The sequence below is a fragment of the Entelurus aequoreus genome, linkage group LG13, assembly GCF_033978785.1.
Source record: "Entelurus aequoreus isolate RoL-2023_Sb linkage group LG13, RoL_Eaeq_v1.1, whole genome shotgun sequence".
NCBI classification, from domain to species: Eukaryota; Metazoa; Chordata; class Actinopteri; order Syngnathiformes; family Syngnathidae; genus Entelurus; species Entelurus aequoreus.
This window is the reverse complement of record NC_084743.1, coordinates 30,032,064-30,047,639: the sequence shown is the minus strand read 5'-3', so window position 1 is coordinate 30,047,639 and position 15,576 is coordinate 30,032,064. Positions and strand designations below refer to the sequence as shown.

Below are 15,576 nucleotides of genomic sequence, written 5' to 3'. Positions count from 1 at the left end.
GCCTTAAGGTGTCGCTTTTGGAGTAAGGGCTTCCTTCTCGCATGGAAGCCTCTCAGTCCATGGTGATGCAAACCACGCTTGACTGTGGACACTGACACCTGCGTTCCAGCAGCTTCCAATTCATTGCAGACCTGCTTTTTGGTGGTTCTCGGTTGACTCTGATCATCCTGACCAATTTTCTCTCAGCAGCAGGTGATAGCATGCATTTACTTCCTAATCATGGCAGTGACAAAACTGTGCCATGCACTTTATACTTACGAACAATTGTCTGCACAGTTGCTCTTGGGACCTTAAGCTGCTTTGAAACGCCTCCAAGTGACTTTCCTGACTTGTTCAAGTCAATGATTTGTTTTTTCAGATTTGTGCTGAGTTCCTTTGACTTTCCCATTGTCGCGTTTGTAACCGAGTCTAATGACCGCATCACATGTGCCCTATTTAAATGGGCTCAGAGAAGTCAACAGGTGTCATCAATCATAATAACTCACATGAAGTTAAGAGGCCATGCCATGAAGCTAATTTGATTTGATTGTAACTTTTCTACATCACCAAAATTGATCATATATGTTGCTGTATGTATACTTTTGACCCAGCCGATTTGGTCACATTTTCATTAGACCCATAATAAATTCATAAAAGAACCAAACTTCATGAATGTTTTTTGTGACCAACAAGTATGTGCTCCAATCACTCTATCACAAAAAAATAAGAGTTGTAGAAATTATTGGAAACTCAAGACAGCCATGACATTATGTCCCTCACAAGTGTATGTAAACTTTTCACCACGACTGTATATATATGGTTTAGAACACATTTGTTTTAAAACTGTATTTTTTTTAAACAATTACTAAGTCCTAAGTAAAATAATTGCAGGGAGCGCATGCAAACAAAAGCAGTCTACGAGAAGCAACAAACAATTTGCAGTCATGTTATATTTTAGAATATGCTGTTAATGATCGCTAACAATATTTCAAATTGCTGTGATTAGCTAATAACACCCAAAGCTAATCAACGTGCATGTGTTACGTACATCGATAGCTACGTCATTACGCCCTAGAAGCCTTATGAGGGCGGGACAAACTGTGTAAAACAATTTTTGAAACAACCCTCCTTTAAGTAAATGGTCTTACAGCCACACAAATACAAAGACAAAGAAAAACACACATGCAAGAAAGTTAATAATTCTAATGCCACTGAGGTGACTCCTTGGGAGGTTCTGCTTTTTATCTGTACCGGGCCACTTTTTGGCACCATAATGGTGAACCATGTTACGGTGGAGTTGCAGTGTTTCAAAATTCTGTACTTTTTCCTCAATTTGCTTCTTCTGTTACCAAAAACAAGAAACAAAACACATTATGTTTTGAGCACAGTGTGATTGTTTGCTCACTGAAATCTAACTTGTGTGGTTTTCGGACTACAAAACATGTTAAAAATAGGCTCAAACTCTGAATGTGTTCAGAAGAGTTCTTCCGAGCCATGAACGTCACGTTTGTTCCAGAAAACGCCATCCTGTGTTAGTCACTTTATAGAACAGGCATATTTCCTCAGTGAAAAGTGTGTGGCTCTCCACAACAAACCACAGCAGATAAAATGAACCACACACATTGCTTTAAACTGGGATTTCCAGCGTCTTCATCACTCAGCACTGCAGAGGAGAAGTGGTTTGATGGTGGTAACCATGGGTGAATGTTTGGGTCACTCATCAACAATATCGGTAACGATGACACATCTATGAACTGCTTCTAAGGGGAACTGCACTTTTTTTGTTTGTCATTCACAATCCTTGTGTGAGACAGGCACACGTTTGATTGTGCTTGCCACACTCTACAACACCCTGCTTTTGATAATCCAGAACCTTATAGGCCTACTGAAATGAAAATGTTTTATTTAAACGGGAATAGCAGATCCATTCTATGTGTCAGACTTGATCATTTCGCGATATTGCCATATTTTTGCTGAAAGGATTTAGTATAGAACAACGACGATAAAGTTCACAACTGTTGGTCGCTGATAAAAAAAAAAGCCTTGCCTATACCGGAAGTAGCGTGACGTCACAGGAGGAAGGATTCCTCACAATTCCCCGTTGTTTACAATGGAGCGAGAGAGATTCGGACCGAGAAAGCGACGATTACCCCATTAATTTGAGCGAGGATGAAAGATTTGTGGATGAGGAACGTTAGAGTGAAGGACTAGAGTGTAGTGCAGGGTGGATCTGACCGTAACTTAGGTACAAGCTGGCTCATTGGATTCCACACTCTCTCCTTTTTCTATTGTGGATCACGGATTTGTATTTTAAACCACCTCGGATACTATATCCTCTTGAAAATGAGAGTCGAGAATGCGAAATGGACATTCACAGTGACTTTTATCTCCACGACAATACATCGGTGAAGCTCTTTAGCTACGGAGCTAACGTGATAGCATCAGGCTCAAATACAGATAGAAACAAATTTAAAAAAAACCCTGACTGGAAGGATAGACAGAAGATCAACAATACTATTAAACCATGAACATGTAAATACACGGTTAATAATTTCCAGCTTGGCGAAGGTTAACAATTGAAGCTAACTTAGCTATGGAGCGGCGGCGGGCATTGTAGCTTTCGACGACACCCCAGCCGCCATCAGAGTCGGCAATAAACATATATTTCCCCAAAGTTACGTACGTGACATGCACATAGCGACACGCACGTACGGGCAAGCGATCAAATGTTTGGAAGCCAAAGCTGTACTCACGGTAGCGCGTCTGCTATCCAGCTCAAACACAACACAACCTCCTGGTTGTGTTGCTGTAGTCCGCCGCTAATACACCGATCACACCTACAACTTTCTTCTTTGCAGTCTCCATTGTCCATTAAACAAATTGCAAAAGATTCACCAACACAGATGTCCAGAATACTGTGGAATTTTTCGATGAATACAGAGCAGTTTGTATGGTGACACATTGGGTCCGAATACTTCCGTTGCCGTCGTGACGTCACGCGCATACGTCATCATACATAGACGTTTTCAAGCGGAAGTTTCCCGGGAAATTTAAAATTGCACTTTATAAGTTAACCCGGCCGTATTGGCATGTGTTGCAATGTTAATATTTCATCATTGATATATAAACAATCAGACTGCGTGGTCGGTAGTAGTGGGTTTCAGTAGGCCTTTATATTTCTGAGCCTGAATATAAGGATGATGAGCTAAACATTTTAGAAGCTGTGTGCTAAACAGATCCAGCTTTAGTGAAACACTACGCATCATGTAGCAGTATTGGTACATGCTAAACAAGATATACAAACTACAAACATAATAAAACAATCACTTACTGTACAATGTCTGCTCTGACCAGGATGCTGACTGATGGGATGTTCATATATTCCTGTTAAGATGTAGAATTAATCATAATCCTCACACAGGTTTTTTTTTAAAAAGGTGCCACAAACTAACGTCTTTTCGTGACTTTCTCGCCATCTCCGGGTTAAAGTTGGATGTCAAAATTAACCAACTTTTCAGCTTATGGCCACATCCTTCTCCTATCCAGGTGAGAGGCATGATTTATAATCTACAGGGAACTTTCACCCCACAGCACACACTATTTAGCTCTCTGTGATCACAGCGCGGCTAAAAATAGTTCGCCTGCGTTAGCGCTTATAATAACAATATCGCTAGTACTTGGTTAATACTCAGGTCACAAGGTATTAATGCAGTATTGATGGCCATTTTTGGATGTTTTTTAGAGGGCATTATGGGCGGAATAGCTGCATTGTTAGCCACCTAATACTTGCCGTGTCTAATTACTTAGAATGCAAAATTTAAAAAAAGGTTTATGTTTTGTTACAGGATTGTGAATGATAGGCAAAATTCCCTAAAAAGTGCAGTTCCCCTTTAACTTTGATGACTATAGGTTTAGTGGCACATCTTGTTTTTGGCTTTGAAATATATTCCTATTTACTAACTATTGGTTCAAATTCAACACAAATGTGTCAAACTCGAGCCACATCTGGCCGGCCAAAACTATGTATGTGGCCCGCAAAAACATAAAAAATATTGTGTTTTTGCGCAAAACCAACTTTTCTTACCTATTGGTACCTGTGTTTGTGTATTTGGAATCTGCGTAAGTACAGAAAATTGTGGTGATATTTATAAAACAATCTTGCCTTCCGTCATACATCCAGAAGTTTGGAATTTGCACATCCTTTGACATTTCACCCAAGTGTGACAGCAGCGGGTATCTCCATATATTGTAGAAATTTACCCAAAGTGCTTTGCACGAGTCTGCCATTCTAGTCAGACGGTAGAGTCAATAAGCTCCTTCTTTTTCTCCATCCTCTTGTTGTGGGGCGGACTGGCTCGTACATGCACATGCATCCTCCGCTGTTGCCATTTCTAATCCAAAGTAGCGTATAGTTGTAACTACAACATGGATGACGGGGAGAAGACGATGTTGAAATTTAGGTACCTAAATAAGACCGACCACAAAACGGCACATTCTGAAGAAACAGTCAGAAAGCTGCTTGAAGATGGTCTGTAAAACATAATCTATGCAACATTTTGACCACAATTAAGTGTTTTAAATGTTGACAAAAAATCATAATATAACCTCTTTACTCAATATCAATATATTGTTATCCAAGCATTTTTTTAAACCCTTTTGAAGTTATTTCTACAATAGCTTGGCTTTAATAAATGCTTGTCATCTTGATTTACGATTGCAAAGTGAATTTTCCATCAGTTTGTTGGCATACAATGCGCTAATAATCAAATGAAATGGGCCATTGTTATAATATAATGTGGTGATTGTACATTTATATCGTTTCGCAGTCACAAGTGGCTGCAATGTGGCCCACAAAGAAAATGTGTTTGACACCCGTGCAGTATGTGATTCACCATTATGGCAGATGTCCTTTTTTAACTCTCCTTCCTTCAGCAAACATGCCCATATAAGGATGAACAGCATCACGATTTAAATGGTAATAAAATGTCATGCAGACAGTAATTAAATTGCTTTGCAGGTGGAAAAATAATCAAAATTCTCTATTAAAGTATATGCCAACAACCATTTAATCAATTCCCATGCATACCAGACTGAGAAATATCAAATACTCTGTAACTGATAGCTCCAATAGGTAAATTTGGTCTTGCTTTTGAACGTTTACTTTCTAATATTAGTTTTAAAGGTATAATAAACGGTGTTTGACTTCACTAGGTTCTTTTTTTATGACGTTCCATGCTACGACATTTCGCAGTTATTAATGTACTCCCACAAATTATTAATGAAATACGAAAAGGTGTTTGTCCGTCCGTTAGTTAGTTAGCAACATACCTCAAAGGGTTATGGGCGTAATTTCATTAAAACTTTCAGGAAAGTTTTTTAAAATACAGTATAAAGGAAAAGCCGGACCTGGAATTAAAGATACAATTATGGGACACCAATAAAGAGGGAAACCATACCATTGACATTTGTCACAGGTTATACCCTCCAACAAATCTGAAGACCCTTCCCAACGTTTGATGACTTCCTACATATCACATACAATAATGGTCAAACCTCAAAGCCAATAATCTGTAAAGCGTCAATGAACTACTTACAGTATACAGGTATGCATCATGTTTGTATAGCACAAAGCAGAGTGCTGTCTTTTGTAGTTCTACAACTGAGTTCGTAACTCAAAACACTTTAAAGCCCATTAAAAATCATTTTAATCAATTTAATCCATGCTTAGACCTCCTAAAACGCTGTAATTTTAACATGTCACATACATTTTAGAAAAAGAAAAATTAACATTTGATTAAAAAAAAAATACTGAATGAAAAACACTAAAATATTAACAGATAATCGATCAGGGGTGTCAAACTCATTTTAGCTCAGGGGCCGCATGGAGGAAACTCTATTCCCAAGTGGGCCGGAATGGTAAAATCATGGCATGATAACTTAAAAATAAAGACAACTCCAGGTTGTTTACTTTGTTTTTCTTTGCCCAAAAATAGTACAAGCACATTATGAAAACATACAAATCACAAATAATCCTCTGGACGAAACATTTCAAGTTTGTTGAAAATTCTGAGGAAATTGGTGCAGTTTCAAAAACACAATGAAGAACACAATGATCTTAGACTTCGTCTCAGTGTATTTACAAAGCCAGAATTACACTTTAAATCACAGTCTTTCTGGGATTGAACAAAAAACACAACATGTAAACTCTTCGAGGTATCAAATATCTCCTTTGTCATGTCCATGTATCAATTCAGTGCTAACTCAACAAACCGTAAGAAACAGAGGTAACAACTATTCAAAAGAATTACGTTTTCTCGTTTTTGACAGAGACATTATGGCGGAGTAAGGGTGCCAAATACCAAGGTGTTTGAAAAAGAAGACATAAAACGGACAGTTTTAAGTTTCATTTGGGTCGAGGGAGAGGAGCCGCAGCCACGCTTTACTTTGTACCTCTTGCTAGTCCTAACAGAATTGCTTTCATTCAAATAAGATGCAGCTCATTTTAATACTTGGCAAACTCATCACGTGGGCCGGATAAAACCTGTTCGTGGGCTTAATCCGGCCCGCGGGCCGTATGTTTGATACCCCTGTAATAGATGGATGATATGTTACGTGTTACGATTCCATTTTTGAAGTTACATCATATAGTTTGATTTCAGTGTAATTAACTGTAAAAGTAAAACTGTAAAAATACCGCATTTTGTTCTACCTTTATTGTATCCATCCATCCATCTTCAATCGCTTATCCGGAATCGGGTCGCGGGAACAACAGCTCCAGCAGAGACCCCCAGACTTCCCTCTCCAGAGCAACATTAGACACTTCCTCCTGGGGAATCCCGAAGCGTTCCCAGGCCAGAGAGGAGATATAATCCCCCCATCTGGTCCTTGGCCTGCCGCGGGGTCTCCTCCCAGTGGGACGTGCAATGAGGACCTCCCTAGGGAGACGCTCGTGAGGCATCCGCACGAGATGCCCGAACCACCTAAACTGGCTCCTTTCCAAGCGAAGGAGCAGCGGCTCTACTCCGAGTCTCTATCGGGTGACTGAACTTCTCACCCTATCTCTAAGGGAGATGCCAGCCACCCTTCTGAGGAAACTCATTTCGGCCGCTTGTATCCGTGATCTTATTCTTTCGGTCATGACCCACACTTCATGACCATAGGTGAGAGTAGGAATGTAGATAGCTCAGTAGATCGAGAGCTTTGCCTTCTGGCTCAGCTCTCCTTTATTGTAATAATAATAATAATAATAATGGATTAGATTTATATAGCACTTTTCTAGACACTCAAAGCGCTTCACAGAGAAGTGAGAACCCATCATTCATTCACACCTGGTGGTGGTAAGCTACTTTCGTAGCCACAGCTGCCCTGGGGTAGACTGACGGAAACGTGGCTCCTACGGCCCCTCCGACCCCCACCTATCATTCATTCATCATTCATTCACCGGTGTGAGCGGCACCGGGGGCAAGGGTGAAGTGTCCTGCCCAAGGACACAACGGCAGCGATTTTGGATGATAAGAGGCGGGGAGCGAACCTGCGAACCTGCAACCCTCAGGTTTCTGACACGGGCGCTCTACCCACTACGCCATGCCGCCACCGTAAAATCACAGCTCTGCAGTTTCAGTTAATTGCTGAGCAGATATTTCACAGTAAATTACTGTAAATGTTAGCGTGAAAGTAATGCAATTATTAGTTAGTAATTTGTTGTGAATTTACAATGATTTTTTTATTTTTTTTCGTCAGCAGCTTCTCCATATTTTATTGGATACATGTCCATTGTTTTTGCAGGCACAAAAGCTGGCTCTTGCTTTAGTATGGTGCCCTGTCTGCTGAGTAGCACTGCGATGCTTAAACTGCCTCGCCAAGTCATCATGATATTATTCATTATTCAATTCAATAAACATAATCTACTTCTTCTCCATTGTACCGGTCGCCCAGGGGGGGGGGGGGGGGGTTTCTCATTGTATCCCATTGGGTTGAGTTTTTTCTTGCCCTGATGTGGGATCTGAGCCGAGGATGTCGTTGTGGCTTGTGCAGCCCTTTGAGACACTTGTGATTAAGGGCTATATAAATACACTTTGATTGACTGACTTTGATAACGATGTGTAACTACACAGTCGTTGCTGAATGAAAACAAAGGAACACATGTTGAAGCTAACGACTATTTTTTTCTCCGGGTCTCAAGCCATGTATGTTGTCATTGACTCGGGCAGTCAAAAGAACACGGTGGACCAGGACTTGATGATTTGGTCGTCATAGTTATAATCAGTTAACTCATCATAAAAATAACAATCACGTTGAAGCTAAGGACCTGTAAGTGGGTCCAGCTGGACAGTATTACAAGTAGCCATAGGTGTGTTAGGTGGACCATTAAAAACATACACTTTTTAAAGTTGGATTGTGATAGCTTTTTTTCTTCTCTTGTCATCATTAGGGCCACAGTTGAGCTGGAGCCTAACCCAACTGAACCTGAACTGCTCGCCAATCAGTCAGAGCTGATATACACAACCAACCAGTCACACCTAAGAACAATTTAAAGTTTCTAATAAGCCAACATACCTTTGATATATGGGAGGAAGATGGCCAAAAGACAGACACACATGAAGTAGATATTGTCTTGGTCAATGGTCAAGACCAGGGATCTTGGATTTAAAAAGTTTGGTGACCCCTGGCCTAGTAGACTGGTAATTGTCAAAGAATACATTTGCATTAAGGTGTTAGTAACAATGTAATGTCACAATTGTGTTTACCCAGTCTTGTTATGATTTGTATATAACCCCCAAAAATGTATGTTGTCGATGTAAGCTATAACATTGCCTTGGGAAGAGAAAATGGAGACTTTTCCAAGTATTAGTAGAAGTGTGTGTGTGTGTGTGTGTGTGTGTGTGTGTGTGTGTGTGTGTGTGTGTGTGTGTGTGTGTGTGTGTGTGTGTGTGTGTGTGTGTGTGTGTGTGTGTGTGTGTGTGTGTGTGTGTGTGTGTGTGTGTGAACCCCCAAGAACAGGGTGGCCCTTTGGCTTTTGTAAAGTTTGTAGGTAAAAAAAGTTCTCCCATTTAAATATGTAAGTTATTAAAAAAAGACGTCATAAATCGCTCGTTCAACCTGAATAGCGGCGAACCTAACTTCAAACACTTCACTCAACACAAATGTCATAACGTCATCAAAGCTCACCTTTTAGCATACACACACAGCACCAACATTTTGGAACAATGATAAGTGTAAAAGAAAGGTACAAATTTAATACATCTGTCTGTGGCAGGATAGGAGAAAGTTATGTACACGTTTTACTTTTGCACCACATTCCACATAACTGTGGTGCATTCAAAGACCCTCGATTAAAGTTTAAATCAGAGGCGTCACTAATTTTTTAAGAACAGGAGGAGACTTAACTCAAGGAGATGCACTAATAATAACATCCATCCATCCATCCATTTTCTACCGCTTAATTTTATGAGTATCAGCTAATCTCTATTTTACACTCTGAAGTGGCGTTGTCCCGATACCAAACATTTTGGTACCGGTACCATTACTAAAATGTTTTTCAATATTTTAAAATATCATTTTTGGCTTTATTTTGACAGAAAATCTTGATACATAATATGATATATAAATGATACATAAAACATAAGTTTTTTTAATGCAATGAAAGAACAATTTTGGCATTGAATACAATTTTGAACATATTAGACTACCTCTCGTTTTGTAGTAGTAAGTAATTAAACAAGGTCCTAATTTATCTGGTGACGTATGCAGTAACATATTGTGTCATTGACGATTTTATCAAAATTGTGAGGCAAAAGCGGCAGAAAATGCATGGATTATTAATCTACTTGTTCATTTACTGTTAATGTTTTAACGTGTTCTAGCTACATTTCTGTTAAATTGTAATAGGTATTTATCATTCTGTTGTTTGGATACTTTACATTAGTTTTGGGCGATACTACAAATTTTGGTATTGATCCAATATCAAGTAATTACAGGATCATCAATTGGTCATAATTAAAGTTCTCCTGTGTCCAGGAACGTATTTCCTTAGTTAATAAACAATTAAAAAAATGACACAAGATTTTGTCATTTCCGTTACTTTTTAAGCCAAAATGCGTCCGTTCTCCCTTTTCTGTCTACACACTGTGTCTACTTGTAAGTACTCAGTGATTGTGCGCTGTCAAACATGCTCCTCTGCTCGTAAAACCAGCAATGTCACGATGTGACGACAACGGGGGCACAGGGGACCGGTACTTTTTAGAGGCGGTATAGTACCGAATATGATTCATTAGTATCGCGGTACTATACTAATACCGGTATACCGTACAACTCTACTGTATATATGTATGTGTGTGTGTGTTTTAAACAGCTGGTTTTAACCAATTCCATGCAATAATTAGTTTTTTGAGTGTGTGTAAACTAGGGTTGTACGGTATACCGGTATTAGTATAGTACCACGATACTAATTAATCATATTCGGGACTATACCGCCTCTGAAAAGTACCGGTCCACCACCCCCCTGTCGTCGTCATGTCGTGTCATTGCTGGTTAACGAGCAGACGAGCATGTTCGGTAGCGCACAATCATGGAGTACTTACAAGTAGACACAGTGTGTAGACAGAAAAGGGAGAACGGACGCATTTTGGCTGAAAAACTAACGATAAAGGTGAAGTTATAACACTGAAACGCCCTCAGGAAGAGGTGCTTTAAGACATGGCTAACTAGCTAGCTGTTAAAGTACAGCCCCAGTTGGCAGTGTTTTAGCTACTTCTAAATCACTAATCCTCGCCTCCATGGCGACAAATAAAGTATGTTTCTTACAAGTATCATCCCTGCAGGACGAGGAATAGCTAAACATGCTTCACTACACACCGTTGCTCACTGGCGTCACAATGTAAACAAACGCCATTGGTGGATCTACACCTAACATCCACTGTAATGATACCAAGTACAGGAGCGTATCTAGTCGATACTACTATGACTACATTTATATTTTTTGGCATCACAACATCTTCTTTCGGTTTTTTTTAAACGTAAATTATGTTTCTAAACTCAGGAAATATGTCCCTGGACACATGAGGACTTTGAATAAGACCAATTTATGATCCTGTAACGACTTGGTATCGGATTTATACCCATATTTGTGGTATCATCCAAAACTAATGTAAAGTATCAAACAACAGAAGAATAAGTGATTATTACATTTTAACAGGAGTGTAGATAGAACATGTTAAAATAAAAAGTAAGCAGATATTAACAGTAAATGAACAAGTAGATCAATAATTAATTTTCTATCACTTGTCTGTAATAATGTTGACAAAATAATAGAATGATTAATGACACAATATGTTACTGCATACGTCAGCAGACTAATTAGGAGCCTTTGTTTGCTTACTTACTACTAAAAGACAAGTTGTCTTGTATGTTCACTATTTTATTTAGAATAGAATAGAATAGAATAGAATAGAATAGAATAGAAAGTACTTTATTGATCCCTGGGGGAAATTCAGCACCACAGTTCGCTCACAATAGACAAGAATAATATTAAATAATAAATAATATAATATATATAACATATTATATATATATAATATATAACAGGTAAATAATATAAATATATTCTACATATACTCTACATTTAAGGACAAACTTGCAATAAAAAACATATGTTTAATGTACCCCAAGATTTTTTGTTAAAATAAAGCCAATAATGCCATTTTTGTGGTCCCCTTTATTTAGAAAGATACCGAAAAATATTGAAATCATTTTGGTACCGGTACCAATATATTGGTATCGGGTAGGGCTGTGAATCTTTGGGTGTCCCACGATTCGATTCAATATCGATTCTTGGGGTCACGATTCTCGATTCAAAAACGATTTTTTTTCCCGATTCAAAACGATTCTCTATTCATTCAATACATAGGATTTCAGCAGGATCTACACCAGTCTGCTGACATGCAAACAGAGTAGTAGATTTTTGTAAAAAGCTTTTATAATTGTAAAGGACAATGTTTTATCAACTGATTGCAATAATGTCAATTTGTTTTAACTATTAAATGAACCAAAAATATGACTTAATTTATCTTTGTGAAAATATTGGACACCGTGTGTTGTCAAGCTTGTAAAATGTGATGCAAGTGTAAGCCACTGTGACACTATTGTTCTTTTTTTGTTTTTTTTATACATGTCTAATGATAATGTCAATGAGGGATTTTTAATCACTGCTATGTTGAAATTGTAACTAATATTGATATTGTTGTTGATAATATTCATTTTTGTTTCACTACTTTTGGTTTGTTTTGTCGTGTTTGTGTCTCCTCTTAACTGCTCTGTTTATTGCAGTTCTGAGTGTTGCTGGGTCGGGTTTGGTTTTGGAATTGGATTGCATTGTTATGGTATTGCTGTGTATTGTTTTGTTGGATTGATTAATTTAAAAAAAATAAAAAATAAAAAAAATTATAAAAATTAAAAAATAATTTATTTCATTTTTCAAATAGATTTTTAAAAAATGAGAATCGATTCTGAATCGCACAACGTGAGAATCGCGATTCGAATTCGAATACTTTTTTTCCCACACCCCTAGTATCGGGACAACACTGGTGTAAACATAAGTGAGTGTGATGTTGGATTTAGGGAGAGTGAATTGATTTATGTGGACCCCGACTTAAACAAGTTGAAAAACGTATTCGGGTGTTACCATTTAGTGGTCAATTGTACGGAATATGTACTGTACTGTGCAATCTACTAATAAAAGTTTCAATCAATCAATCAAAAGACTTGGGGGGCCCTTAATGAGTCTTGTGTCTTGCCTCCAGAATTAGGGGTTACGCCCCTGTTCCGCTCTAATTGTTTAAAACGCTATGGAATAAGTTACCTTATTATGTAAAAGGTAACAGGTTTCCTGCATAAAGTTCAGCCAAAGGGAGTCCGTGTATTACGCAAAAGACGACATGGTCGAAAATCTGCTCGAACACTCTGCGTGTGTTGTCCGTCCCTGGATTGAACGATCCCCGCCCCTCCCGCCCAGGCGCGCAGTTGAATAAATCACGCCCACTCGCTGTTTGACCTGCACACTTGAGCCGGGGAGGAGCAGACCGAGCACCCAATTCCGCCGACTTCTCTCCGTCTTTGGTGACTTTCAGTCGGGCCCAAGGGGAACATTTGACCACGATGTCGCACGGCACCGTAACCGGGTTGCTGTTTGCGCTGTGCGTGGGGGGCGCGGTGCACTGCTTGCCCAAAGGAACCCCCAAGAACCGGCGACAGGCGCAGCAGCATCACGTCCCCTCGGTGACTCAGGGTAAGTTTGATTTCCTCCAACCTGCTCGCTATAAACATGTTATTTAGTCATTTAAAACCACAACTTAGTCATTTAATGCCTCACTTATTTACATTAATTCAACCCGAGTATAATTATAAGCTTAGAAATTAGGTAACATATAAAAGTTTTTTTGGGGGTTAGCATTCTTGCAACTGTCTTGACTTTTTTTTTTTTTTAATCTGAGGACCTGACATTATACTTTTGTAAACCGAGAACAATAATGTTATTTATATCGAGTTGCTAAGGTGTTTGTGGCAGATGAAGATGTGAACAGAGAAGCAGTCTTGTGTGTGTGTGTGAATATTGTTGTCTCCTTATAAATGATTTATTACGGTGTCTGGGGGTCCTTTGAAGTCAGGTTAACACATTTAGGGGTCATTTTCACATGCAGGGGGAGGTTTTGACTGCCAATAAATAATTTCAGCTGAATAACATAAATAATTTGTTTAACCTAATTACTGTTTGTGAACCATTAACATATGTTGTGTATGTAGTGGATACAGGCAGGGTTTGTGTTTCCACTTTTTTTCCCCATTTACTTTTTTTGTTTCTGCTTTTAAAAGGACATGAGCAGTAGGTATGGTAGTGGGAGAGTTTTTTTTTATGTCCATGTTTTCAAGTATTGTGCAGTCAGAGGTGGGTGGAGTAGCCAAAAATTGTGCTTCAGTATAAATATCGTTACTCTAGAGCAGTGTTTTTCAACCTTTTTTGAGCCAAGGCACATTTTTTTCATTGAAAAAATCCAGCGGGACACTATCCCATCCTCGTCACTTATTAGTTCACTTATTAGTTCACTTATTAGCAATCTAAGCTTAATAATACACCAAAAGACAGCTTATTGTCTTTTTCTGCCTTTTATTCCCGCACTTACTTTTTCCACTTCCAGGTGTCCAACACACAATAGATTGATTCATTGAGACTTTTATTAGTAGGTTGCACAGTGAAGTACATATTCCGTACAATTGACCACTAAATGGAAGCGCTCAGGGGCTGGAGAGAAGCAACGAGGTCCGTGTCCAAGCAAGGGTCGAGGATCGAGGGAGGCAGTCCGGAATCCAGAGGGAAGTCGAGGCGCACAGATCGATCACGGGAAACAGGGGAAACACTGCGGGGAACACAGAGGACATAAGACACAGGAACAGGGAAGGCACAGAGAGAGAGCAAGTATGCAGGAGGGAAGCCAGAGACAGGATTGATTGAAACTTTTATTAGTAGGTTGCACAGTGAAGTACATATTCCGTACAATTGACCACTAAATGGTAACACCCGAATAAGTTTTTCAACTTGTTTAAGTCGGGGTCCACTTAAGTTGATTCATCATACAGATATATACTATCAGATATATACTATCATCATAATACAGTCATCACACAAGATAATCACATTGAATTATTTAAGTTATTTACAATCCGGGGTGTGGAGGGGGGGGTTAGGTTTGGTTGTTATCATCAATCATCAACAATTGAGAACAGAGAAATGGATATTGGAACAGTGTAGATCTGACTTGGTAGGATATGTACAGCAAGTAGTGGACATAGAGAGAGAGAGAGAGATCAGAAGGCATAAGAAAAAGTATCTGCATTTGATTATTTACATTTGATTATTAACAATTCGGGGAGGGTGTTAGTTTAGGGTTGTAGCCGCCTGGAGGTGTACTTTTATTGCGGTTTTGAAGGAGGATAGAGATGCCCTTTCTTTTATACCTGTTGGGAGCGCATTCCACATTGATGTGGCATAGAAAGAGAATGAGTTAAGACCTTTGTTAGATCGGAATCTGGGTTTAACGTGGTTAGTGGAGCTCCCCCTGGTGTTGTGGTTATGGCGGTCATATACGTTAAGGAAGTAGTTTGACATGTACTTCGGTATCAGGGAGGTGTAGCGGATTTTATAGACTAGGCTCAGTGCAAGTTGTTTTACTCTGTCCTCCACCCTGAGCCAGCCCACCTTGAAAAAGTGGGTAGGAGTGAGGTGTGATCTGGGGTGGAGGTCTAGAAGTAATCTGACTAGCTTGTTCTGGGATGTTTGGAGTTTAGATTTGAGGGTTTTGGAGGTGCTAGGGTACCAGGAGGTGCATGCGTAATCGCACATGTCATTATATCCTGTGTACCCCGCCCTTAAGTTCGTCTTAAAATGGTTCCTGTATTGCCCTGTGACCCGAGTAACCAATACATGACAGACACCACCAGCAGAAAATGTTAAAAAACAAAACTCAATAGGCTATATTGACAATATAAAATACCTGGCGCAATGGTTCGATATGACTTCAAATCATAACCATCATTAATTCTCTTTTC

The 15,576-nt window shown here is 39.2% G+C and overlaps 1 protein-coding gene across 1 annotated transcript in view; it reads left to right on the top strand.

Moving 5' to 3' along the window:
• Nucleotides 1-13,032: 13,032 nt before the first annotated feature.
• LOC133663286 (fibronectin-like) overlaps nucleotides 13,033-15,576 on the top strand; it is an 84,068-nt gene continuing 81,524 nt past the window's right edge. Inside the window, exon 1 of the mRNA XM_062067649.1 lies at nucleotides 13,033-13,261. Within this exon, the coding sequence (XP_061923633.1) occupies nucleotides 13,132-13,261 (130 nt within the window). The 5' untranslated portion in view covers nucleotides 13,033-13,131. The remainder of the gene's footprint in view (nucleotides 13,262-15,576) is intronic.